Raw genomic sequence first — 24923 nt, 5'->3', positions numbered from 1 at the left:
TGGACCCTGGGAGCCCAGGTTAACACAGTGCTTATTGGGGCGGTGGGGGGCAGGTAGGCTGATGTGTGCCCGTGGGGTGGATAGTGAGCTGGGAGGGATAGTCTGGGTGCAGAGGCAGCCCCAGCAGGGGTGTCCTGGGCCCAGGCCACACCAGGCTGAGAAGAGCCAGCGGATGCCTCTGCCTGGATCTCCATCCAGTCACGGCACCGGGGCACTGACCACTGGCCTCTTCAGGAAGTTTGAATTTCACTATGAAGACACATGCAACTGTGTCTAACCCCTTCCAACAGGACAGGGATGTCCAGGTGGCCCTTATCTGGTCTGGGCGATGGGAGTCCACTGGCTTCATTGTGTACCTTTGGGCTGTTCGGACCTGGAAGCAGGGAGATCCCAGGAGCACCGGTCCCTGAGGGCTAGAAGTCTCAGGTCAGGCCCTGGCTGCAGCCCCTGACAGCCTCCTGGTCTGCAAGGTCAGCATTAGAACAAGGCCTGGCATATCCACGTAGCTTGGCTGCCATAGTCGGTCACATAGTTGAAGTCTGGGGTCTGACATTGGAATGATCGGGTTTAGTCTTGACTCTACTGCTTTCTAGCCGTGTGAACTCTGAGCAAGTGACCGAGAATCTTTAGGAGGCTGAGGTTCTTTTTCTAGACGTTGGGGATAACCGTAGCACATAACGCATAGGTTAGCGCGAGGATTAAATGCTCTTGGGGCATTAGTGGGAACATTCTCAGTAAATTGGCTGTTACCGTGCATGTGTTTAATCGGTGAATGTCGAAACTGTAAAAGACTTTCCAAATTCATCCCCTCCCCCTTTCATCGTAATTTGTTCTCTAGATCCAGTTTGTCCTCTCCCTAGTCCATGTGTCCCAAGCTCACCAGAGTGAGCCTCCTAAGGCACAGATTGGATCATGCTGGCCCCCTGGCTTGGCAGTCGCGGCCCTTCCCCGCAGACCCCATATCCCTCCACCACTCTTCACCTCACCCCCATCCTGCAGTCCCAGGCACGGAGCACCTTCCCTGCCTGGGTTACATCTCACGCAGTTCCTTTTTGCCCAGAATGACATGTCACCATCCTATCTCAGCTTCTCCCCAGACTGTCACCTCTTTGTCCACTTCCTCTGATTCCTCCAGGTAGTACAGATTTCTTTCTTCCAGACATACCCCCAAGCCTCTAGAGGCAGGAGCGTGGGGTGGTGTGTGTGTCTGAGCCCTGGACTGGCATCCCCAGAGCCTGCCCACAGCGGGCCTCCTGCAGGCTGGCTCTCACCTGGACTCCCCCGTGGCGGCTGAGAAGGAACCTCTGGGCCAAGGGATCCGGCTGTGGGGCTCAGAAGAGAAAGTGCTGCCTCTGCTGTTTGAATGTCAGGTGGCAAGAGCCAGGTCCTGGAGTGGGTCCAGCTGTCAGGGCTGCGGCCCACATGCTGTCCCTGGCTTTCCGGGTGACCCCGGGTGACCATGGAAGTTGGTGGGAAGCCTCCTTAGCTTCTGCGCAGGTGACCACCACAAGCCAGGGATGAGACACTTATTCTCACAGTTCTGGAAGCTGCAAATCTGAGGTCAAGCTGTCTGCAGGTCGGGTTCTCCCTGAGGCCTCTCTCCATGGCCACTGTCGTGGCCTTCCCTCTGTGCACATGCATCCCTCATGTCCGTCTGTGTGTCCAGATCTCCTCCTCCGGGAAGGACACCAATCAGGTTGGATCGGGGCCATCCCTAATGGCCTCAATTAACTTAATCATCGGTTAATGGATTGATTGAAGTATAATTAGTTTCAGGTGTACAGTGTAATGATTCACCAATTCTATATATTTCTCACTGTTCATCACCATCGGTGTCCTCTTGATCTCCTTGACGGATTTCACCCGTCCCCCTGCCCACCCGTCCTCTGGCAATCACCAGTTTGTTCTCTGTATTTAAGCATCTGTTTTTTGTCTCTTTTTTTTTTTCTTTGTGTGTTTCTTTTCTTTTTTAGGATTTTTATTTTTTAGGAATCTCTACACCCAATGTGGGGCTCGAACTTGCAACCCCGAGATGAATGGTCACATTAATGACATTAATGGCCACTGCACCAGTCAGGCGCCCCCATGTTTTGTTTCTTAAATTCCAAGCGTGTGTGAAATCATACAGTATTTGTCTTTCCCTGACTTATTTAAGTTAGCTTTATTCTCTCTAGATCCATCACATTGTTGCAATGGCAAGATTTCATTCCTTTTTTTTTTTTTTGCCTGAGTAATATTCCATTATGTATACACTGCATCTTCTTTTTTCCATTCATCAGTCAATGAACACTTGGGCTGCTTCCACATCTTGGCTATTGTAGATAATGCTGCAATAAACACAGGGGTGCACATATCCTTTTGAATTAGTGTTTTCTTTCTTTTTTTTTTTTTTTTTTTGGATAAATACCCAGTAATGGAATTACTGGATCATATGATATTTCTATTTTTAATTTTTTGAAGAACCCTCACACTGTTTTCCACAGTGGCTGAACCAGTTTGCATTCCCACCGACAGTGCACGAGGGTTCCTTTTTCTCCACATCCTTGCCAACACTTGTTATTTAGCCATTCTGACAGGTGTGAGTTGGCATCTTGTCATGGTTTTGATTTGCATTTGCCTGATGATGAGTGACGTTGAGCATCTTTTCATGTGTTTGTTGTTCATCGTGTGTCTTCTCTGGAAAAAAGCCTATTCAGGCCCTCTATTTGTAATGGAATTATTTTTTTTGGTTGTTGCTTTTTTGTTGTTGAGTTGTATAAGTTCTATATATAGTTTGAATATTAACCCCTTATTAGATAGATCATTTGCAAATATCTTCTCCCATTCAGTAGTTTGCCTTTTTTTTTTGTTTGTTTTTTTTGTTATTGATGGTTTCCTTTGCTGTGCAAAAGCTTTTTATTTTGGTATAGTCCCAATAGTTTAATTTTGCTTTTGTTTCCCTTGCCCCAGGAGACATATCTAGAAAAATGTTGCTAAGGGCAATGTCAGAGAAATTACTGCCCATGTTTTCTCCTAGGAGTTTTATGGTTTCAGGTATCACATGCAGGTCTTAAATCCATCTTGTGTTTGTTTTTGTGTATGGTATAAGAAAGTTTCATTCTTCAGCATGTGGCTGTTCAGTTTTTTTCCCAGTGCCATTTGTTGAAGACTCAATCACCTTTTCACAAGCCTTATCTCCAAATAAAGTCACATTCTGAGGTACTAGGGGTTAGGGTTTCAACATATGAATTTTAAGCGATGCACAGCAGTGCCTAACAGCGAGTGCCCAAAGGATAACCAGGATGGTGTTGTCCAAAGAAGTAAGGAGGGGGGGGAGACAAACCCAACAAATGCCCACTCTAACTCCTGACTACCTCTTCATGGAGCCATGAAGCCTATGACCCATGCCCACAGCAGTGAGCATGTGCAGAACCAGAGACAGGAAGGGTCTCATCTGAATAAGTTAAAAAGGAAGAGGCTAAGAGAATCTCAGAATTTCCCAGATGGAATAGGGTACCTTAGAGAGATCTACCACCAAACCCACCATGACAGGAACAGCTCCCAGTTCTAGGCACTTAACTCTGATTTTATGGTCTCCGTTTTTTTCCCCTCAATATTTTTTGTGTTTCCCTCTACCATTTGGGGTATACGGAGCATATTGATAATACTGCTTTAAGGTCCTTGTATCTGTGTCTGTTTCTACTGATCGATATTTTCCCCCTGGTTATGGGCCATATTTTCCTGTATCTCTGCATACCTGGTCACTTTTGGTAGGATGCCCGACATCATGCCATTTTACATTGTCGGGGGCTAGATTTTATTGTATTCTTTTAGATAGCATTGGACTTTGTCCTAGAGCTATTAAGTTACTGGGGCTCAGTTTCATTCTTTTGAGCTTGTTTTTCAGCTTATTGTTGTCTAGAGCAGCCTTGGGTTTGGGGATAATGTAGCCTCACTGCAAAGGTGTGATCCTTTGGAGGACCATCCCTGTCCCACTCTATATTTTGAGCTCTTTGCACCCTGCGCGGAGGGATCACTAAGTACTGTGTGAGCTCTGGGAATTATGTGGGGCCTGCTACTTTCTGGTATTTCTTTTATGAAGTTTTAATCCATATATGCATAGTATTCTAAGACTCAGGGCAGCCCATTTGCAGATCTCTGGGATTCTCTGTGTGGGCAGGCCCATCCTCCTGGGGACTCTGCCCTGCAAGTCCTAGCAGCTGTGACTTCTTTGAACTCCAATTTCCATCTCCAGTGAGTGACCTGCCCCCAGGCTTGGTAGAGTACTGTTCCCTGGGCTGCAACCCCAAAACTGCCTCTAGGAAGCGAGTAACTGTACAGCACACTCCATTCATTCACCTACTATCAGGGATCATAGTTGGGGACAGCCTAATATCTGGTGCCTGAAAACCGTTCATTTATGCGGAGCCCACACCATCATTAGGCTCTGCTACCATTATCTCATTAAATCTTCACAACACCTTAAAAATCAGACTATTTTAAAGAGTGGCCAGGTACCTTTCCCAGAATCAGACAGCTGCTGAGGTCTTGGCCATGATGTCTGGTAGATTCTACGACCACTGTCCTGCACCATCAGAGGACCTTGAGGTTCACGGGGTGGGGGGCACTCCACTCGTGAGGGCATCCAGCCTCTAAGGGCAAGACCTCGATGCCTTGCCACCCAGATCTAGGGCTCCTTTGATTTCAGGACACTCGATCTCCTGCAGGTACCCTGTCCCCTGGCTCCGGAGCTCATTTCTTTGTATACTCAGTGTGGGAAGGACTGCTTGGTGTGCATTTATATTCACAGTCACATTAGCCCACAAGGTACACTGGTACAGGAGGCAGCATCCTCTACTGACCTACATATTTGCTTTATGGCGCTGGTTGAAGTTTAACACCCGGGGTCGGCCTTCATAATCTTCCTGGAGGATGCTGAGCAGTGGGAGGTGAGGCAGAGGCTGAGATGTCAGAGCGAGGTCAGTCCAGGCTACTGTTGGGTTTTAAATCTCCGACCCTTCCTTTCTCCCATTTTTATTTTATTTTATAAAAAATTTCAAACATATAAAAAGTAGAGGTGAAACACTCATAGACCTTCCACCTAGATTGAACAATTTCATTTTTTTTTTTTTTTTGCTTTTGTTGCGATATTTTAAAGTGTACGTGACGAGCACAATGACAGTTCACTTCTAAACACTTCAGCAGTCACCTCAACAGTAGAAGGGCACTTTTTGACACAACCACAATAATACCACAATCACCTTTGATAAAATAAATAATAATTTAAAAATATCATCTAAGACTGGTTCATAGTTAACATCTCTCTCGTCTTTAACATCTTTTAGCGTGTGTTTTAAAAAAGTAGCAGGCGGTCAACAGCTGTACTTTGCATTTGAGTGTCATATTTCTTAAGTCTTTCGAAATCTACAATGGTTCTTTCCTATCCGTCCATTTTTTTTTTTTTTTCCGTAAGATTTTCTTGTTGATGACATCAGACCGGGGTCCTGTAGAAGGTCCCACCTTGTATCTTTGTCTGAGTGTATTTCATGTTATGTCATTTAACTTGTTTCTTGATCATCTCTGTAAACTGAATGTTAGATGTAAAATCTTGAGGATACCTTTTTTTGTGCTAGGTCACCTTGTGTACTGTGCCCACACACCTGGTCATCTAATATGACGTGGATATCTGCCATTGGCTCAAAGGGGCAGCAGCTAGATGCCTCACTGCAAGACCATGTTCCTCCCCAGCCTGTAGTCACACCCCTTTGTTGAGGTGTATAAAAAACCCCACATCCAGGTCCTGTTCTCCTCTATATCACCCACTGCCAATAATTTTTTTTAAAGATTTTATTTATTTATTCATGAGAGATACAGAGAGAGGCAGAGACAGGCAGGCAGAGGGAGAAAGAGGCTCCCCACAGGGAATCCCAACGTGGGACTTGATCCAGGGGCCCTGGAATCATGCCCTGAGCTGAAGGCAGACGCTCAACCACTGAGCCACCCAGGAATCCCCACCCACTGCAAATAATTATTTCTCCCTAATGACTGGCATCTGCAGTGGGCAAGATTTTGCTGAACATACCTCCTGAATTTGTACTGTAAATAAGGAAGTTTTTTCAAATTAAAAACAACTTAAACAATTTTCAAAATTTAAAACTGTAATATAGGTTATGCCTTTTTCACGGCTCCATCTCAAGATTCTGCGGTATCTTGAGGAGGTCACTAGTCTGAACTCCGACTGATGCTTAGGAGTGGGACATTTGGGAACTCCAGAGCTCTTGGACAGATCACACCCACAAGCACAGCATAGACCTAAGTCCTGCACGAGGCCTGGCAGGTGTGGCTGAGATCCGTGGCCCGGGCTTGTGGACTCAGGAGTTAAAAATGCCAACTGGCCACAACACGCGAGACTCCCGGAACTGGAGATGTAGCCAGTCCCGAGCTCATGTAACCGTGGGGCCAGGAGCCAGGGCCATGGACTTGATTTAGAACCACTGCTGGAGTCGGCCAGGGAATGCTGACAAACCTCAGAGCTGCAAAAACCGTGGCCACATGCACAAGATCTCAGCCAAGCTCGGGCACACTTTTCAATAATGGGACCAAAGGCTTCGTGTCTCAGGCACACAGTCCATGGTCCATCTGGAGTTTTAAAGATCCGATTTAGAAATTCATTTATATGACAGTCTTACAACCATATGCAAGTATGTATTTGTTTATATATTTGGTGGGTCACCTTTATCAGAGTGCCAGTGGCCACTGTTCTAGAATGTGGACCATGAAGTTATTAGGCAAAGAACCTAGAGGTAGCATGCGAGGGGGAAGCCAACCATAGTTACGGTGTCTTATGTGTGCAGCCGGTCTCCTGTGATCCTCAGAAGAGCCCCCATGAGGTTGGCATCATTACCCCTAGTTTCTATGTAGGGAGCTCAGAACAGAATGATCAGAAATGAAAAGAGAATGGCCACCCTGCTGCAGCGCAGGCCCAGGCCTCCTGAGTGTGTGTGTGTGTGACTCTGTGACTGTGAAGCCTCTGGGCTTTCACTTTATCGCTCATCTTCCCCAATGTGTAGCCGCACAAGCAAAACTGAAATTGGTCATAGAAGATAAGGTAAGTACCACCAAAATTTGTTTGCCAGGTGTTCTCTGCAGAATCAGAATTCCTAGCAAGACCCTTCCTCTGCAGGCTCATTTTGTGTCCCTTTTCTCATTTTTTTTCCCCAGATGCTTCAGTCGTTCAGTTCCTTGAAGGAGATGTGTTCCTTTCCACCCCAGGGCCTTTGTACATGCTGTTCCCTCAGCAGTTCACCTAGTTAGTTTCTGCTTGTCCTTAAAGTTTGGGCTTGTGTTGCTTTCTCCCGGAAGCCCTTCCTGACCCGGATGGCGGTCAGGCCACCATGCCACCTGTCTTGGGGCACCCTTCTTCTCTTGGACAGCCCCTTTACAGTTGCTTCTCTTTCAATGGTCAGAGTCACAGGCCGTGTGTTCAGGGCCTGAGCCCCTGAGGTTTCTCTTTCTCCACAGAGGCTTCGAGTGCATGCAGGAGCCCAGGTGCCTTTCCTCTGCGGGATTCAAGTTCCTTACTAGTAGAATAAGGACCGTAACTTTCTGTGCATCTGTGGTTGACACCCCCCGGACTCTCAAGTCACACCTCATCCTCTCCTATGCAGCAGGTTCTCTCCCCCACGCAGACTGAAAAGCTCCTCGGGCTTCCAAAGTGTATTTAGTCTGCATCCTGGGTGGGATGCTGAGATTTCCCTGGCTCAGAGTAGCCCCAAGGGCAGGCAAGGGCACCCTCTACAGCAGAACGGTGGCCCGCCTGGCTTTCCCCAGGCCCTTGTGGCGCCCTCCCCCCCAGCTCTGCCACCCTATGCCCTTCCTACCCCGTGGAGCCTTTCGTCCTTTTACCTAACCCTTCCTCCAAGCCTTGAAGACTCCCAGCCCCAGGGCCATTGTCATGGTTCTTGGCAGGAGAGGACAACCAGTTAATACGATTCCGAATTAACTCCACGTACTGAGCTGCCTGTATTCTGAGGATTTCTCCTTTCTCTGTTTCTTGGCTTTAACTTCTTGTTCTTTCCTGAAATCATGGTGAAAAATAGAGACGTGTATTTTAAGTTTTTTTTTTTTTTTTTAAGATTTTATTTATTTATTCATGAGAGGCACACACACAGAGAGGCAGAGACACAGGCAGAGGGAGAAGCAGGCTCCCCTTGGGGGCCCGACGCAGGACTCGATCCCAGGACCCCGGGGTCACGCCCTGAGCCAAAGGAAGACCTTCAACCCCTGAGCCACCCAGGCGCCCCTGTTTGAAGTTTTTCCTTGGAGAAGTGTGAAGCCCCATTATTTATTGGTGTGGACACGGCCAGGGTGTGAGAACCCGCCTGCAGGGTGAAGGCCCCTTTCCACAGAGCCCCTGCGCGTCTGCTCTGGCTCCTCTCCCGCTTCCTCAGTTTCCCTCCTGCACACACTCGCACTCGTGTCTGCGAGCCCAAGGAGGACGGGGTCGCTGGGCCTCGGCGGGGCTTCTCTGGGTCACTGCCCTCATTCCACACGCAAGCGAGGGGTCACCTCCCTGGGAAGCCCCCGCGACCAGCCCCGCGCCCCCCTTCCCACCCGCGGCTCCTCCGCGCCTCCTCCTCCCCCAACGGGCAGGTGCTCACTCTGAGTTCAGAGTGGGGGGACCCTGTGCGCCGCTCCGGGAGACCCCCCTCGCGGTCCCCGTGCCCGTGCGGGGAGGACCCCAAGCCCCGCAGATCGCCCCCTTGTCGCTGCCCCCCCACCCTCCCACCCCGCCCAGGGCGCCCCCCTGTCGTGCTGGGACCGCCTGGCCCCCAGGAGGCCTCCGGGACCCGGGGTGCCCGCGGGTCGGGGTCGACGTACCCGTGGGTCGGGGTGCGGGTCCCCGTGGGTCGGGGTCGACGTACCCGCGGGTCGAGGTGGGGGTCCCCGTGGGTCGGGGTGCGGGTCCCCGTGGGTCGAGGTGGGGGTCGGGGTCCCCGCGGGTCGGGTCGAGGTGGGGGTCGGGGTGGGGGTCCCCGCGGGTCGGGGCAGGGGGTCCCCGTGGGTCGGGGCCGGGGTGGGGGGTCCCCGCGGTCGGGGTGGGGGTGGGGGTGGGGGCGGGGGGGTCCTCGCGGGTCCAGGTGGGGTCGGGGTGGGGGTGGGGTCGGGGGGTCCCAGCGGGTCGGGGTGGTGGTCGGTGTCGAGGTCCCCGCGGGTCGGGGTGGGGGTCGGGGTCGAGGTCCCCGCGGTCGGGGTGGGGGCGGGGTCGGGTCGGGGGGTCCCCGCGGTCGGGGTCGGGTCGGGGGGGTCCCCGCGGTCGGGGTGGGGGCGGGGGGTCCCCGCGGTCGGGGTCGGGTCGGGGTCGGGTCGGGGGGTCCCCGCGCAGGGCCGGGGCTCGGGGCCGCAGCCCCGCCGCCTCCCGCGGGCGCTCCCGGCCGTTCCCATCCGGCCCGCGACGCCCCGCCCGCCCCGTCCCACATGACGCCGCCTCCGCCGCAAACTTTTTCCTCCCATCCTGGGGCGGCTCGGAGGGAATGGAAGATGGCGGCCTAGGCGCGGAGTTTCCTGCCGGGCGGCGGCTGCGGCGGCGCCATGACGCGCTGGGTGCCCACCAAGCGGGAGGAGAAATACGGCGTCGGTGAGCGGGGGCGGGGGCGGGGGGGCGCCCCGAGCGGCTGCCGGCGGCCCCAGAGCGCGGGAGGCGGCCGGGACACGCGCCCCGGTCCCCCCGGTCCCCCCGGTCCCCCCGGTCCCCCCGGTCCCCCCGGCCCCGCGCACCGGCCGGCGGCGCAGCCCTGCAGCCTCGGGGCCCCGCGGGGCGCGCTCGCACCCCCCGCCCGGCCGCATCCTTGGGGGGCTCTGCGGGGCTGCGCCCGAGGGCTCGCTCGGGGAGGGCGGCGGCTGCAAGCGGCGGGCGGGGGGGGGGGCGGGAGCTGCGGGCCCGCGGCGGGACAGCCTGGGGTCGCCGCCCTCTGGGGTCCCCGCAGCGCCGGGGCAGTCGGGCGGCGGGTCGCGGGGGAGCGAGCGAGGCCGCCCCGACGGCGCCCTCCCCCCTCCCCTCCCCTCCCCTCCCCTCCCCCCTCCCGGGGGCTGCCCCCCCCCACGCCTGACTTTGGTGACCTCGGTCCCTCCCGGGGCCCCTGTCGTCCGCTCCCGGGGCGCCAGGCCTGGCCCCACAGCTGGGCTGCTCCGACCTGGGGAAGCCTCCGGGCGGCCCTGGCCCTCGGGGCCCTCAGTGACCGGCTTGTCCCCACCCCCAGCTGTGGACAGTGCCGCGGTGGGCCCCGATCCACCTGCTCCACCTGCGGGGCCGCGGGAGGGGAGGGGAGGGGGCCCTCCGCCTCGCTCCAGGGACCCCTGTGGCCGGGCTCTCTTCCCTCCCCGTTTGTAGCGACGAGGAGGCGGAGGCTCAGGGGCACAGAGGTCAGCGGCACAGGTGGCCTTTAGGGCTCCGAGTGTGTAAGCAGCGCCCTGGGTGCCTCCGTGTGGCTTCGTCTCAGCCGTCCTGATAGACACGTCGGGTCCCTCTGCAGCTCACGGAGGAGGTGTGGGGTGCACATTCTGTCCGTCCAGGACTGCTTCAAGGTGTGGTGGCCCTGGGGGACCCCGCCGTGGAGAGCTCGCCGGAGGTGCGTGAGGAGTGAGCCGAGGACGGGGACACGGCAGGGACAGGTGGAGGGGGGCCTGGAGTGCAGGGGCAGGGAGCAGAGGAGCCCGACCGCAGACAGCCCTGTGGAGGAGGCAGGCAGCAGCTCTAGCTCTGGCCAAGGGCTTGCCTCCCCCCTCCCTGTGTGCACTGGGACACTGCAAGTGTCAAGTGTCAAGTGCCACTCCCACTTGACAGGGGCAGGGAGAAACTCCAGTGTTCACACCTCTGCTGAGTGCTACTTCTGGGATGGGACTCTGGCTGGGGAACTTAGGCCATCGCACGGAGGCCAGGAGATGGGGAGGGGCTTCTCCCTGGAGCACAACATTTTTGATACCTGACACCTTTCCTTGGCTCCCAGGGTGACCTGCTGGTGTCAGGGAGGACACTGTAGGTGTGGCACCTGTTGAGCTGCATGACTGTCCCGTGGAGAGGACCAAAGGGAGCACCCCGTGACAGAGTGAGCGGGGTCTCCTTGCTGGGGAGGTGACCCTGGGCAAGAACATGGCTGTGTCCCCTCCCCACGAACCTCCTCCCACAACTTCCAGAAGTTTCGCTAGCGTTCACTGTGGTGACTTCTGACATCACACCTTTGGCTAATTGTGGTTTTAAGAAAAGTCTGTGCTGGAAAGTTTCCAAAGGACAGCGTCCTGGATGGTTTTGCCAGGCAATGCGAGGAACCAGGTGCGCACGGCCGTCTGGTGGAGGAGAGAGTGGCCCGCTAGGCTTGGTTTCACCAGGGCAGAGCCCAGGCAGCCGAAGGCGCTAGAAGGCCCTAGAAGGGACAGGACAGCACAGCACAGCACAGCGTGTTCAGCATCAGAAGGAGCTTTCAGTGACCAGAGTCCCGTCAGGCAACTCCTGATTCTGGGCAGAAGGCAAGGCGAGCGAGGATGCGCACATCCGGGTCAGCCCAAGCTCTTCACTGTTCTGGGAGTTGGCACTGGGGGGTCCCATTGGTTCGCCAGAAGGGAAGCCAGCAGTGCTGGGGGGCAGGGACTCATTCGCATTAGCTAACAGGCTGTTTCCGCCCAAGGGAAAAGTACTGGCCATCCCCCTTACCAACCACAGCGTTTTTTGGGGGAGCCTAACAACAGGGCTGTGTTTCCTCCGAGGGCTGTGGCGGGTCGTGGGTGGGCCTTGCTTCCACTCCGGCCACTGGATTGGCGGCATGAATGAATCACGAGGGGAAAGAAAATGATAAAACTCCATCTCATTTGGAAACATGAATCACAGCTCATTGTTTGCATGTACTTGGAATCTGTCAGAAGCATTGTTTGTAAATGAGACACTTTATTTTTTTGCAAAATGGGGAAAAGAGTAAACAGCTGATCTGTTGCTTCCTCAGCAAGGCAGGAACTGCTGGTCTCTCCCCAGGCCCCCCATTTATTCCAGTGTGGGTTGGGGTTGCCCCCAGGAAATTTTCCAGCCTGTTAATGTCTCCCCCTGGGCTTGAGTTGAGTGGGTCAGTGTTTACAGATTTGGTTAATTAACACAGGGAGGAATTTTGACTTGCCTTCACGGGAGTGCGGTGGTGGTGGTGGGGGGAAGCTTGGCACAGGTGAACTTTTCCATCATCCCCCAGCTAGGCAGAGTCTGAGGTCTCAACGCTAATAAAACTATTATTGGTCCTGTTCCTAAAATGAGGTAAAAAGATGCAGTGTGTTTTAGAGTCACACCTGAGAATGGTGCGCTCACCTCTCTTGGTGTGAAGGTCAGAATAACGGCCCTCAAAATGTCCATGCCCTAACCCCCAGACCGCGTAAATGCGTTCTGTGACATGGCCGAAAGGGCTTTGCAGATGGGGTTAACGTAATGAAACAGAGTTGGAGAGATGACGTTGCATTAGCTACATGGGCCCCCAAAGCAGAGAACTTTTCTCTGGCTGGTCACAGAAGAGTGGAGTAAGAGGTTCCAAGCCTGGGCAGGGTCCCACGCAAGGTTGCTGGCCCTGAGATGTAAGAGCTTGCTTGCAGGGACCAGAGGAAGCCCAGGGAGCTCAGGGCAGCCCCCCAGCTGGCAACCAGCAAGGAAATGTGGACCTCAGCCCTGCAGGTACAACCGGATCCTGCTCGCACCCCGACTGAGCCTGAAAAGGGATCCATCCCTTCTTGAGCTCCCGACGAGAGCCCAGCTGGCCAACAGCTGGACTTGGAGACCCAGAGCCACTGAGTGTCTGACCTGGGGAGCTGTGAGATTATCCCTGGGGACCCTTTGAAGCTGCTCAGGGAGTGGTGGTTAAGACGGCAATAGAAAAACCAGCAGAAGCGTGGGAGAGTGAGGTTTGTTATGGAGGAGATGGAACCCCAGTGGATCCAATGTGGGTGCTTAATTCTGGCCTTTCGAAGGAGAGCTCAAACGGGAGGTGGGTGTTGGTGCTGCAGACACTTTAGCTCCTGGCTCTTACTCCTTCTGTGGCCCCTAAGCCCCTTCCTGTTTCCCCATCTGGAAGGTGGAGCTAAGCCTGCCTACCACAAAGACTGAGGACGATGATGCCTTGAGATGATGATGTTGGCAGAGCAGGGGGGCATCATGTTTGAGATCAGCCAAGCGCTCAATGGCGCGTTGCTTTTATTAATTTTTTATTTAATAAAGTGCGGTTCAGAAATGTAGTGACAACTGATTTTGGATTTGACAGGCACGGTTGCTGCAAGAATACTTTTCTTCAAAAGTTGATTTCTTAGTGGTGTGTTCTGCCCCTCTATTGGGGGAAAGGCGCGTGTGCTTGGTGCTGGGGAGCATGACTTGTGTGTATTTAGATTAGTTCTGAGTGATGATAACTGCTAGCTAGGAGTAGTGTAATATCCAAATAAATTTGGGAGTGTGGGAGTTGTGGAGAGATCTCTTTTGTTATCTGGAGTAGCAAGCAAGCTGCTACTTTGGGGAAAAAAAATTAGATTTGATTGTAAGTAAATAGAAATGCAGGCATTTTCATTCACTGGAGTTGCAGAAAAACCAAATTAGGGCATATTATATTTCCTACAAACCCTATTTTGCTTTGGAAACATTATAAAAAATTTAAATTTATTGTGCCAATGTTTGCCTCGAATATCACATCTTATCAGGGCTGTCTAGGATTTGTGAATAGTTCCTTGTTACCTTTCTTCCATCTATGAGTACTTCCTTATCTTTTTATTTATTTCTTCTTTAATGCTGTATTTTCAGATAATTATAAGCACATACCTTTTTAAAGAAATAATACAACTGGGACGCCTGGGTGGCTTACTGGTTGAGTGTCTGCCTTTGGCCCAGGGAATGATCTTGGATTCCCCGGGATCGAGTCTTACATCGGGCTCCTTGCATGGAGCCTGCTTCTCCTCCATCTGCCCGTGTCTCTGCCTCTCTCTGTCTTTGATGAATGAATAAAATCTTAAAAAAAAAAAAAGAAATAATACAACAGAGACCCCATAGACCCCATTACCAGTTTCCCCCAAACCAGAGCCCAGGATATTGACCTGGATGCAATCCAGGTACAGAGCATTGCCATCCCCCAGGACCCTCTTCTTGTCCTTTCATAGTCACACCCACCTCGCCCCTCCTTCTTGCATAAACCCTGGCCACTAGTAGTCTCTTCTCTATTTCTTTAGTTTTATCATTTCAAGAATGTTCCACAAGTGGAATCCTACCGTATGAAGCCTCTTTGGATTATTTTTTTCCACGCCACATAATTCTCTCGACATGCATCAGGTGGTTGTGTGTATCCGCAGGTGGTTCCTTTTCAACGCCGAGTGGTGTTCCGTGGCATGGATGTACCACAGATGGATTAACCATTCACCTGTTGAAGGACATCTGGGTTTTGGCTGTTATGAATAAAGCCACTATGAACATTTATGCACAGGTTTTCATGTGAACACAAGTCTTCCTTTTCTGGGATAAGTGCCCAGGAGTGCCATTGCTGAGATGTATGTGGTTGCGTGTTTGGATTTTTAAACTGCCAAACTATTGCAGACTAGTTGCAGCATTTTGCGTTCCCACTGGCAACATATGGTTCTCCCTGCCAGACTTCCTTGTTGTCCCTCTTGTCTATTTTAGCCAGTCTGATCCAGTGTGGTCGTACATCGTTGTGGTTTGCATTTGCATTTCCCTCTTTGCAGCCCCTCCTTGAAGAGTGTCTTGGTGTAATTTGGGAGATGGGCCTGTGGGCTGCTGCATGAGCTGCGCTGCTGGGGGAGGCTGCTGACAGGAGGTGCTTGCAGAGGTGCAGAAGGAGCGGGGCCACCACGCTGTGCAGTTGTCCAACATGTTAGGGAGCTGAGTTCTGTTGGAAGAGGAGATCATGGGGTGGGAGGCCAGTAGGGCTGTCCAACAGTGTGGACATAGAAACACTGCCTTAGGGCAGCTCTGGTGGCTCAGCGGTTTAGCGCTACCTTCAGCCCAGGGCATGATCCTGGAGACCCTGGATCAAGTCTCACATCAGGCTCCCTGCATGGAGCCTGCTTCTCCCTCTGCCTGTGTCTCTGCCTCTCTCTGTGTCTCTCATGAATAAATAAATAAAATCTTAAAAAGAAAAAAAAGAAAGAAACACTGCCTTACACCGCTGGCTGATCGCCAGGCACGGTGTTCAGACTCCTCCTGGGTGTCTGGAGAAGGTCTCTGAGAGGTAAGCCCTGAGGAGGGGACCCAGAATTTGAGTTTTAGCCGTGGTGTGGCCACTCTTTGTTGATGTGACCTGGGGCATTGTCTTTGAGGCTCTCCTGGCTGGTTCCAAGTTTTCAAAATGGAAGGATGATGCTTGGCCTTGTCTGTAAGGTCAGGCTGATGGGAGGTCCCAGGAGCTAAAGACCTTAAGGCTCCTTGGAAACATTGTTACACCAATAGCAGCAGCATTGTTCCTAAGTTTGCTCTTATTTATAAGGTGGGAAGTGCTTTGGGACCCTCCCTCAAGTCCACATATAAAATGTGTATTAGTTGGCTGCCGGATCAAAGTACTGCTCTGAGGGGCTTAGGCAGGAATTTATTTTCTCAGTTCTGGAGGCTGGGAGTCCAAGGTGTTGGTGGGGTAGCTTCCCTCAGACCTTTCTGTGGTGTGTGGATGGCTGCCTTCAGTGGGCCCTCACGGGGTCTTCTCCGTGGGGTCTGTGTCCTCACCCCCTCTTCTTGGATGAGGGCCCACCCTCATGACTTCCTTACCTTCATCATCTCTTTATTTTTATTATTTATTTATTTATAGATTTTATTTATTTTCATGAGAGACACAGAGATAGAGGCAGAGACACAGGCAGAGGCTGATGCAGGACTTGATTCTAGGACCGCGGGATCATGAACTGAGCCAAAGGCAGACGCTCAACCACTGAGCCACCCAGGCGTCCCTTCATCATCTCATTAAAGACCCTATTTGCAATACATTCTGGGTTAATGGTGGGGGTGGAACTAAAGCGTTTGAATTTTGGGCGACATAACCCATAACAGGATTGTCACAAGTCAGACTTTCCCTCTGAATCTTAGTGATGCTTTTGGTGGTCACCATCTGAGTGAATTTGTTTTTTTCTTCTGCAGGGTTGTGGGTCCCCAGTTCCTTGGGGATGCCTGGAAGAAGGGAGGAGGGAGCTGGGAGCTTGGAGCTCCCAGTGTAAACCCTGCCCCCCCCCCCCCCCCCAAGGCTCACAGAATCTAATTTAAAGAATCGAATTAGTGTCTGTGTTCAGCCCTGGAAATTTCTTGTAATCAAATTACTGACAGAATGATACAGCCAGGGAGTTTGAGACCTACACAGGAAGTGGAACAGGTTTTAAGTGTGGTCACTCACAGGGAGGGCACACCTGGGGAACGGCTCTCCCTCTCCCTCGGGCTGTGCCGTCACACCCCACCTGCTTGTGCTCACCTGCCTTTAGCTTTAGGAGGCAGAGACCTCCAGCTGGGACGTGTTTCCAGTTTCTCATCACTTGTCTTGGGATGTTGTCGTTTTGGCATGTGGGTGGGGTGGCCCGGCTCCCTGTGGTTCTGGAATGCCAGTTGTCCAGCGATGGCAAGGAGCACCTCTGGCTATGGCATCACATGCTCATTGTTGGGCCAAGTGCACAGCTCCAGGGGATGCTCCTCACTTTGTGGGCCTGAAGCGGGCTCCTGCACCCCTGTTACACCTGCACGGTCTGCAGGGGTCATGGGCAGTCACGGGAGTGCTTTAACTTCGGTAGCTGATGGGGCGAGGGCAGGTGTTGACATGTGACAAATAGGTGGCCGCATGCTTCTTGCTGATCACTCAGAGGCACAGGGTTAGCAGGGCACTGGGCAGCCCCCCCCACATCCCCGCATGCACCTCATTCCACGTTGAAATTTTGGGCACTGTCTGTGAAGCAGGGGAGCTGGGTTCTTGTTTCACGGAGTCGAATCTCGGGGACCAAGAGTGAATAAAACGATAGTTTATTAAGCAAGGATCCAGAGAAAGCTCTCTGGGGTGAGAGGGGTCCCCACAGGGTTGCCACTGGGGGCTTGCAGGGTTCATCTCTTATGGAAAGCCAACCAGGGAACTTAAATCCTTTTAACATCTCTATGGATAGCATCAGTGAGTAAGAACTAGTGCCCTTTTTAGGGTCCTGGTAAACTTTGTTGGTCACAAGTAGCTGTTCTAACAAGACCCCACCTCTGATGCCTGGAGGCCTGGCTTGTTTATCTCTGGTTCCTTACACCTCCACATTTTTGGAATTTTATGAGCCTGATCCCGTAGCCCCTACTTGTCTCCCTACCTAGCCGCGCCTCTCCCTTACTCATCTGTCCTTTACTCATCTGCTTAAATATATGTGTATATATACATATATATAAATAAAAAAAGATTTTATTTATTTAAGAGAGTAGAGTGAGAGCAGAATGCAAGAGCATGAGCCTGGGAACGGGGCAGAGGGAGGAGGGAGAAGCAGACTCCCCGCTGAGCAGGGAGCCCTCCAGGGAGCTAGATCCTAGGACCCTGGGATCATGACCTGGGCTGAGCCACCTGGGCACCCCAGGCACTCTCTGCTCTTTGTCAGGATCCCCTCAGCCCCTCAGTCTGACCGTGTGCCACGGGGTCCCATTACCTCTGCAGCCTTGCAGCCACTGTGCGTTGTAAGGGAGGGTCCCAGATGGGGAGAGATGTTTGATGCCTTTGCTAGAATTTTAGTGTTCACCCTGAAGCCCTATCAGGGGTTGAAGTTCCCACAGATCCCAGAGCTCCTGAGGGGACCTGGTGAAGGGAGCCCTCTAAAGCTTACGTGGAGAAATCTCTCACCAGAAGCATCACTTGGGGTCTTTGTCCTGGTGGGATTGCTGTTCTGGGTTGCAGTTTGTTGCAGGAATGTGACACCAAATTCCTGTGCCATCTTGAGTGATTCTGTTTAACTGGCCTTGTAAGGAATGCTTTTATATGTAAATATTCCTATTGTGATTGCTTTTCTGAATCAGGGTTGGCTGGCTGCTGTAACACACAGCCCCAACGTTTCCGTGGCTTCCTACAGTGCAGGTTTGCTATTTGTTTATGCCGCAGTCCAAGCGGCTGGTGGGAGGGGGTGCAGACGCTCTGCTGCCTCTAGCCATCTGGGAGCTCAGGTTCCTTCTGTCCTGTGGCCCTGCCCTCCACTAGGCTCTTTGCCTTTCAACTTGTGGATAAGGAAAGAAAGAGACAGAGGACAGTTTACAGCCAGGGCTGGGGGTGGGTGCGCCTCCCTCCATCCTTTGCCCAGAGCTCAGTACCTGGCCAGACCTGACAGCAGCACCTGGGCTTGGGAATAGAGTCTGACTGTGTGCCCTGCAAGAAGAGGGGGATGTGCACATTGGGTCTCCTCCACCGGTTCCCATCGACACCTGCTTTCTCCTAATCAGGAGGAATTAGAACCTTCAGCTTCATTGGCCTCAAACACAGAGATTGTAAGTTATAAACACCATTTTGTCCCTGAGAGTCACTTGACAGCCGATGTCCAGATCTCTCCAAATACATGAAGAGCTGCAGATGAGAACAGGTGCTGCCTTTTCCTGGGCCTGTTTTCAGCTCCTTTATGTTCTCTGGATTCCGGGATGTCCTTCACTGTAGACCTGGCCCAGAGAGTACTCCTTGTGGGGCGGGGTAGCCCCCGCGAGTCTAAGGGAGGCTGCCTTCTAAGTGAGTCATCTTCCTATTTGTCTGGCAGTTCCTATTCTCGCCATCCTGAAACATATGCGGCACCCCCGGATCCCATTCCTGTGTCTTTTGAATTCTTTTGGCCTCAGAAAAGGGTGCACCAAACCCTGCTAATTAGATCTGTGTCTAAGCGTTGGTTTTTGTTTATTAGAACGGAATCTTTAATCTTTATGATTAAGCCAGGCACCGAAAAAAGGCTGCCCTAGTAAATCAGTCACAGCTATAGTAACTTAAATTTTGGGTGGGGGGTGGCATTGTGGTATAGGGTGAAGAGCACTGGACTGAGAGTCAGAATGCCTGGAATCCAGGCTAGGGCACCACTCCTCTGCTTTATCTACCCTCCCCAGCCTCAGGCCCTTGGAGATGGGGAAATAGTGTCCTGTTTGCCGAGGTGCCTGGGGGAGCTAGCAAGATGACACATACGGTAGAGCTTCCGCAAGGAGAAAGTACTACTTTCTGTTATTTCCCCTTTCAGAAGGAGAAAGTACTACTTTGTACTGTTGATGTTAACCTGTTACAGAAAAGATAATGCGATTTCTGGTGATGGTTTAAATCATTTACTGGAAAAGGGTACTGTGGCAGCAGGAGCTTGATTTTTCCCAAGGTTTTGTAATTTTCGTTTTATCACTAGACAAGTTGGGTAGTCATTGATGAACGCTGCGAGCCGGAGAGCCCATGATGCGTGGGGTGGAGAGTGATGAAGGCGAGTGTGTCCCAGCTTCCCTGAACACCATAGTTGTGAGCCACTGAGGAGTGATAGAGCGAAGAGAACTGTGCCTTCAGATAACCCTCCTTTCTTCCAGTTTTCTTGCTGGCGTTGTTCTTAGATGTTGGGGATCCAGAGCCGCCCTCCTGGTAAGTGTATATTGTGGTACAAGTCAGTCTCCTATGTGACATTCTTGGAGATAGTGGTGTTTCTGAATTCAGGTTTGTCTTGATGTAGAGGAGAAGATGGTCCCCGTGCAGACGACCCACACCCCCAACCGCACACCCCTGGCAGGTCTGAGGACCCCCCCCACCCCCGCAGTCACATGTGCTGATGAGACCGCGGGGAGTGTAGGGTCTCTCCCCGTGTAAGGGAGGTGACCTGTGATGAGCGTACTACTCTCACTCAGGCTCAGTTTTTGCCATTAAATGAATAATAAAAAACTCCTTTAAAAAAAAGATTATTTCAGAGAAGAAGAAAGAGAGAGAGAGAGAGAGAGAGCGCGCGCACAAGCTGGGGGGAATGGCAGGGAGAGGGTGAGGGAGAAGCAGGAGAGCCTGATGTAGGTCTCAACCAAGGACCCTGGGATTGTGACCCGAGCTGAAGGCAGATGCTCCACTGATTGAACCGCCCAGATGCCCCCCAAAACTCTGTTTTTTTGAGCTTTGGGTGATTGCAGGGACATGGATGTGTTGGATTTTTTTTTTTTTTTTTTGGTGGCGAAACCAACACATTTAGCGCTTGTCAGTCCTGGGCTCTCAGGTTCTCTCAGAGTTTTCAGACTGTGGTGGCTGCTGGCTGCTTGGAAACCCTTTAAAAAATGCCCTTCAGAGCCGTCTGGCCTCATTTCCTGCTGTCCTATCCATCTGGGGGTCCGGCTGGACCCAGTCTGTGATTTGCCCATTCCTGCCTTAGCTTCTTAGGACTTGTGCCCAGGGCTGCAGCATTGTAGGCCTTGTCCTCCCTGCCTCCTGACCCCTTCTGGAAGAAACGGCCTCTCTGTTCCCAACCCGGGTTGTGGGGACAAGTGTGTGAGGGCTGAGGGCCTAGCAGGAATGACTGAATCCCCAGGGCCTGGGAGTCTTGAGGCAGAAGGAGGGTAAGGGGGGAAGGGTAGAGAGAGAGCCAGGGGATGGGGCAGGTGCACCCCAGGGTCAGGGCGTCAGGGTTGAGGAGCGGCCTGCCTTCCCTCAGAGCTCACAGCATTGAGGTTTTCCCTTCTTAATTGCCGTAGCCAGAGTCTCCGGATGCAGGTTCTGGGCTGATGTAGCTGTATGGCCAGGAGGCTGAGCTCTAGGCAGTGGTGCGCCGCACGGGGCCTGGGGCAGCTGGCCCTGAATTTGGGTGAGAGAGGCCCAGCTCAACCCACTGGTCCTGGTGGTCATACCTGAGAAGTGACCTGTTTGAGGCTCAGTGCCTTCTCCTTGTGAATATTCGAGGGCATCACTGCTGTGGGGGCTCCCCGGGCAAAGCCAGGACCAGTGCCCAGGTTGGGATGTATGCATGGGGGACTCTGCACCCCTTCTGGGCCCCAGTTGGCTCACTTGTCGACTGTGAACAACAGTAGTTGCTGCCTTGCAGAATTGTTTGAGAGTGAAATGAGCTAATTCAAGCAAAACTGGGTTTCTGGACCCATGTACAACTGACATTCTGGGTCGGATAATTTTTGCTTGCGCGGGGCTGCCTGGTGCATTGTTGAGTGCTCAGCAGCTTCCCTGGCTTCCACACTAGATCTGAGTAGCGCTCCCCTTCCCTCAGTGTGACAACCTGTGTAGCTGCAGACGTGGCCCCATATTCCCTGTGGGCAGGATGGTTCATCTGCTGGAACCACTGGTATGACGTGCAGGGGTGAAGCTGGACTCACGGGTGACACCCCCTGGCTGTTGGCATCACAGTGATGTCTCCTGCATACTTGGGCAGGCCAGCTGGAGCCCTATAGGACTGACTGCTAGACGGTGTGCTGGGGGAGGCAAGGGGGAGGCAGGGGGGAGGGAGGGGGGAGGGGTACAGCCTCTGGCCCGGTATGGCTGTAGGAAGGTGGTCAGGAGCCAGCTGTGTTTCTTCTCCCTTCTCCCTTCTGAGAGACACCTGTGAGGTCAGGTCCTAGACAGATGTGCCGATCCCCAGGGGAATCACGGACTCTTCCCCACGTCCTTCCTGAGGGGTCAGGCTGCCCCCAGACCTCCAGAAATACTGGAGCTCAGGCGTTCGCCGCTGGAATTGTATTTGCTGGAATAAAGGCCTTCTCAGGACTTCGTCCCCCCCCCCCCCCCCGAAAATAATAACTTATTTTCTTTAACATAATTGACTTTTCCAGGGGCAAATAATGATTTAGCAAGGAGGGAAATGTGATTATTTTTCTTCCAAATTGCTGTGCTTCTATTAACTTCGCAAGATTTATTTTCAAGTCCTTCTAACGTCATGTGTGTTCTGCTGCCTATTTTTCAAAGGCAGGAATGCGTCTTGGTCCTCCAGGCACTGTGGCCAGGCTGCCAAGTTTCTTTAGATGTTTCTCGGGGAGTGTTGTTTGGAGGATCAGCCTGGAGCGGCCAAGGGGAGGGGGAGGTGGGGATGGGGAACCGATACCGGGGACTCCCCCATACACAAGGGATGGATGGGACTTAGTCCGGCTGACCTCCTTGATGTCCGGTGGTATTTCTTTACCCAACTTCAGTCACCGCTGCGTGTCGTGGCAGTGCCACAGTGCCTTTGCATGTGTTCTTCTCTTTGTCTGTCAATAGTCTTATTTACTTTCCACCTCCAGGCCCCCTTCATCTTGTAAACCTTTCCCAACTCATCCAGGCTGCACGGGGCCCTCCCCGATGCTGCTCTCTGCAGTTCTGTCACCCGTGGGAGCCGTGGGGGCACCTTACCCATGTCCCCTGCTGGACAGAGGGCCCTGGAGGACATGGGCTGCGTTGTGTTCCTTTCTCTGTTCCCTGTGCCCAGTGTGACCCCCGGCATACCTGTTGAATGAAGGCAAAGGTACAGAAGGCTTTTATCTCAGCCAGGTGTTGGGAGCTAACTTGAAAGCCGCAAATCTCCTGGTGGCGGAGAGTCATGACCCTGGGTGTGCGGCCCCTTCTGGGACGTGTGGTAGGGAGCGCTCAGGAATCCAGTGCAGGGTCGGGTCAACTGGACGTACAGCTCCCCCACCCTGACTGTGGGTGGCTCCCTGAGATGGGGCTCTGTCCTGGATGGAAGTGGGTACCCAGTGCCCTGCTGCTTACAAACTTGGTGACCAGACAGCTCAACCCGACCTCAGATAATGGGGGCATCACCAGCATGCTGTTCCTAGATCTACCCCCCTGCCAAGCTTTCCCTTCCTAATGTGATGCTCCAATAACCTGCTTTCTCAGTTTAGTGGTTGGGGTCAAGGGCAGGGACTAGATGAGCAGGAGGACAGGAGAAGGAAGACCCAGGTTGCAAAGGAAGGTGGCAGGGGGAGCCCCGGCTCAGGGTCCTGGTGGCCGCGGAACCCCAGGGAGGCTCCGACAGCTTCTGGGGCCTGAGATCATCTGTAAAGTGGGGATCCTGCCGCAGTGTCCCCTGCCATGCAGCATGGTGGTGAGAGGCCAGTGAAATCAAAGGGGATCGTATGCGCAAAGTACTTGGTGCCTGCAGAGCAGCAAAGAGCTGAAAGGAACCTCCAGACATTTCTGTTTAGAAGAGAGATCTGGGGCAGCCCGGTGGTTTAGCAGTTTAGTGCTGCCTTCAGCTCAGGGCCTGATCCTGGGGACCTGGGATCGAGTCCCACGTCGGGCTCCCTGCATGGAGCCTGCTTCTTCCTCTGCCTGCGTCTCTGCCTCTCTCTCTCTCTCTCTCTCTCTCTCTCTCTGTCTCTCTCTCTGTCTCTCATGAGTAAATAAATAAAATCTTAAAAAAAAAATAATAGAAGAGATACCTGTAGCCTTTTTTCTGTCGAGGTCCAGGTAATAAATAACTTAGGTTTTGTACCCCCCGAACCCCCTGAAGGCAAAACGGAGGGTGCCATGTGGGTATTTATATAATTGTTAAAAACATGGGACCCCCCCCCTCCCCCCCCAGGGCGCCCGGGTTGCTCAGTGGGTTAAGCTAAGTCTGACTCTTTTCTCAGGTCTTGATTGACCTCAGGGTTGTGAATTCAGGCCCTGCATTGGGCTCCCCATTGGGCGTGGAGCCTCCTTAAAGAAACAAACAATGGAACCACTCAAAAGTGTGTAAGAATCAGAAGACAGTTTGGCAGTGCCTCAGAAAGTTTTAATTAAACACACACCTACCATATCACTCAGGGATTCCATTTCTATGTCTGTTCCCTGAAAAGCTGCAAATGGGCATTGCACAAAAACTTGCATATAAACGTCCACTGTGTAGTATTTACCATACGAGACACATGGAAACCGTCCACATGTCCATCAGCAGATGAGTGCGTAAATAAAATATGGCGCATCCACACAACGGAGGGTTATTCAGCCACAAAACGGAACACCAACCCAACACTACAACATGGGTGAACCTAGAAAACATTATGCAGACTGAAAGAAGCCAGTCACAAAGGGACATATATCTTAGGATTCTCTGCATAGGAGATGTCCAGAATAGGCAAATCCATAGACCCGGAAAGCAGATTACTGGCTGCTGGGGGTTGGGGGAGAGGGAATGGGGAGTGAATACCATAAGGGGCATGGGGTTTCTTTTGCAGGAGACGAGAATATTTTAGAACTAGAACTGCATAGAGTTGGTGGTTGCACGACATTGTGAATGTACTATATGCTACCAAATTGTACACTCACTTGATTTATTTATATATTCATTTACTTTACTCCTACAACCTTCCTGGGAAGGGAGTACTATTTTTGGTCTCTATTTTGCAGAGGAGACCAAGGCACTGAATATTTTGTTAATGAATTGTTTTAACCAAATCATACACTTTAAAATGGTTAATTTGGGGGCACCTGGGGGGCTCAGTCGGTGAAGTGTCTGCCTTCGTCTCGGGTCATGATCCTGGGGTCCTGGGATCCAGCCCCACGGGCTCCCTGCTCAGCGGGGAGTCTGCTTCTCCCTCCCCCTCAACCTGCTGCTCTCCCTGCTTGTGCTCCCACTCTCCCTCTCTCTATCAAATAAATAAATAAAATCTTAAAACAAAATAAAATGATTAATTTTATGTTACCTGAGTTTGACCTCATTAAAAGAATGGTGGAAAGCATTCTCCGTGTACGGGCCGAACAAAGCCGGGCTGTCCGTGGCCGGATTGGGTCTGCGGGCTGTGCTTTGCCAGCCCCTGGCTCAGAGTCTTAACGATCCTTTCCCTTTAGGATAATGGCTATTTTGTCAGTGTTCTGTACTAATGAGAGAAGGATGCAAGCTTTACGAAAGGGAGAAATCTGCCCGAAGCTTATCTCTAAATAGCGTACCTTTCAGAAATGTCCACCCTTCTAAGCCTGTGTGTTCCTGTGTTGCATGTGGGCAGAAAAACGGGAGATCCGTCGACTCTTGAGGCTGAAAGGACACCCAGCCCCCCGGTGTTT

At 52.4% G+C, this 24923-nt stretch overlaps 1 protein-coding gene and 1 long non-coding RNA gene across 4 annotated transcripts in view; both read left to right on the top strand.

The window, feature by feature from the left end:
• Window positions 1-9458: 9458 nt before the first annotated feature.
• DOCK1 (dedicator of cytokinesis 1) overlaps window positions 9459-24923 on the top strand; it is a 493559-nt gene continuing 478094 nt past the window's right edge. For both annotated transcript variants that reach the window (XM_077877225.1, XM_077877224.1), the window contains exon 1: window positions 9459-9616. In XM_077877225.1, the coding sequence (XP_077733351.1) occupies window positions 9571-9616 (46 nt within the window). In that variant the 5' untranslated portion in view covers window positions 9459-9570. The remainder of the gene's footprint in view (window positions 9617-24923) is intronic.
• Window positions 10182-13215, top strand: LOC144300762 (uncharacterized). Of its 2 annotated transcripts, XR_013367543.1 has the most exons (4): window positions 10182-10607; window positions 10986-11084; window positions 11292-11531; window positions 12672-13215. It is a non-coding gene; the product is annotated as an uncharacterized LOC144300762 (long non-coding RNA). The 2 variants fall into 2 exon arrangements; XR_013367542.1 differs by having other exon boundaries at window positions 10184-10607; window positions 11292-13215.

Source organism: Canis aureus, chromosome 29, assembly GCF_053574225.1.
Source record: "Canis aureus isolate CA01 chromosome 29, VMU_Caureus_v.1.0, whole genome shotgun sequence".
Lineage (NCBI taxonomy): Eukaryota > Metazoa > Chordata > Mammalia > Carnivora > Canidae > Canis > Canis aureus.
This window is presented reverse-complemented; position numbering and strand designations above follow the sequence as displayed.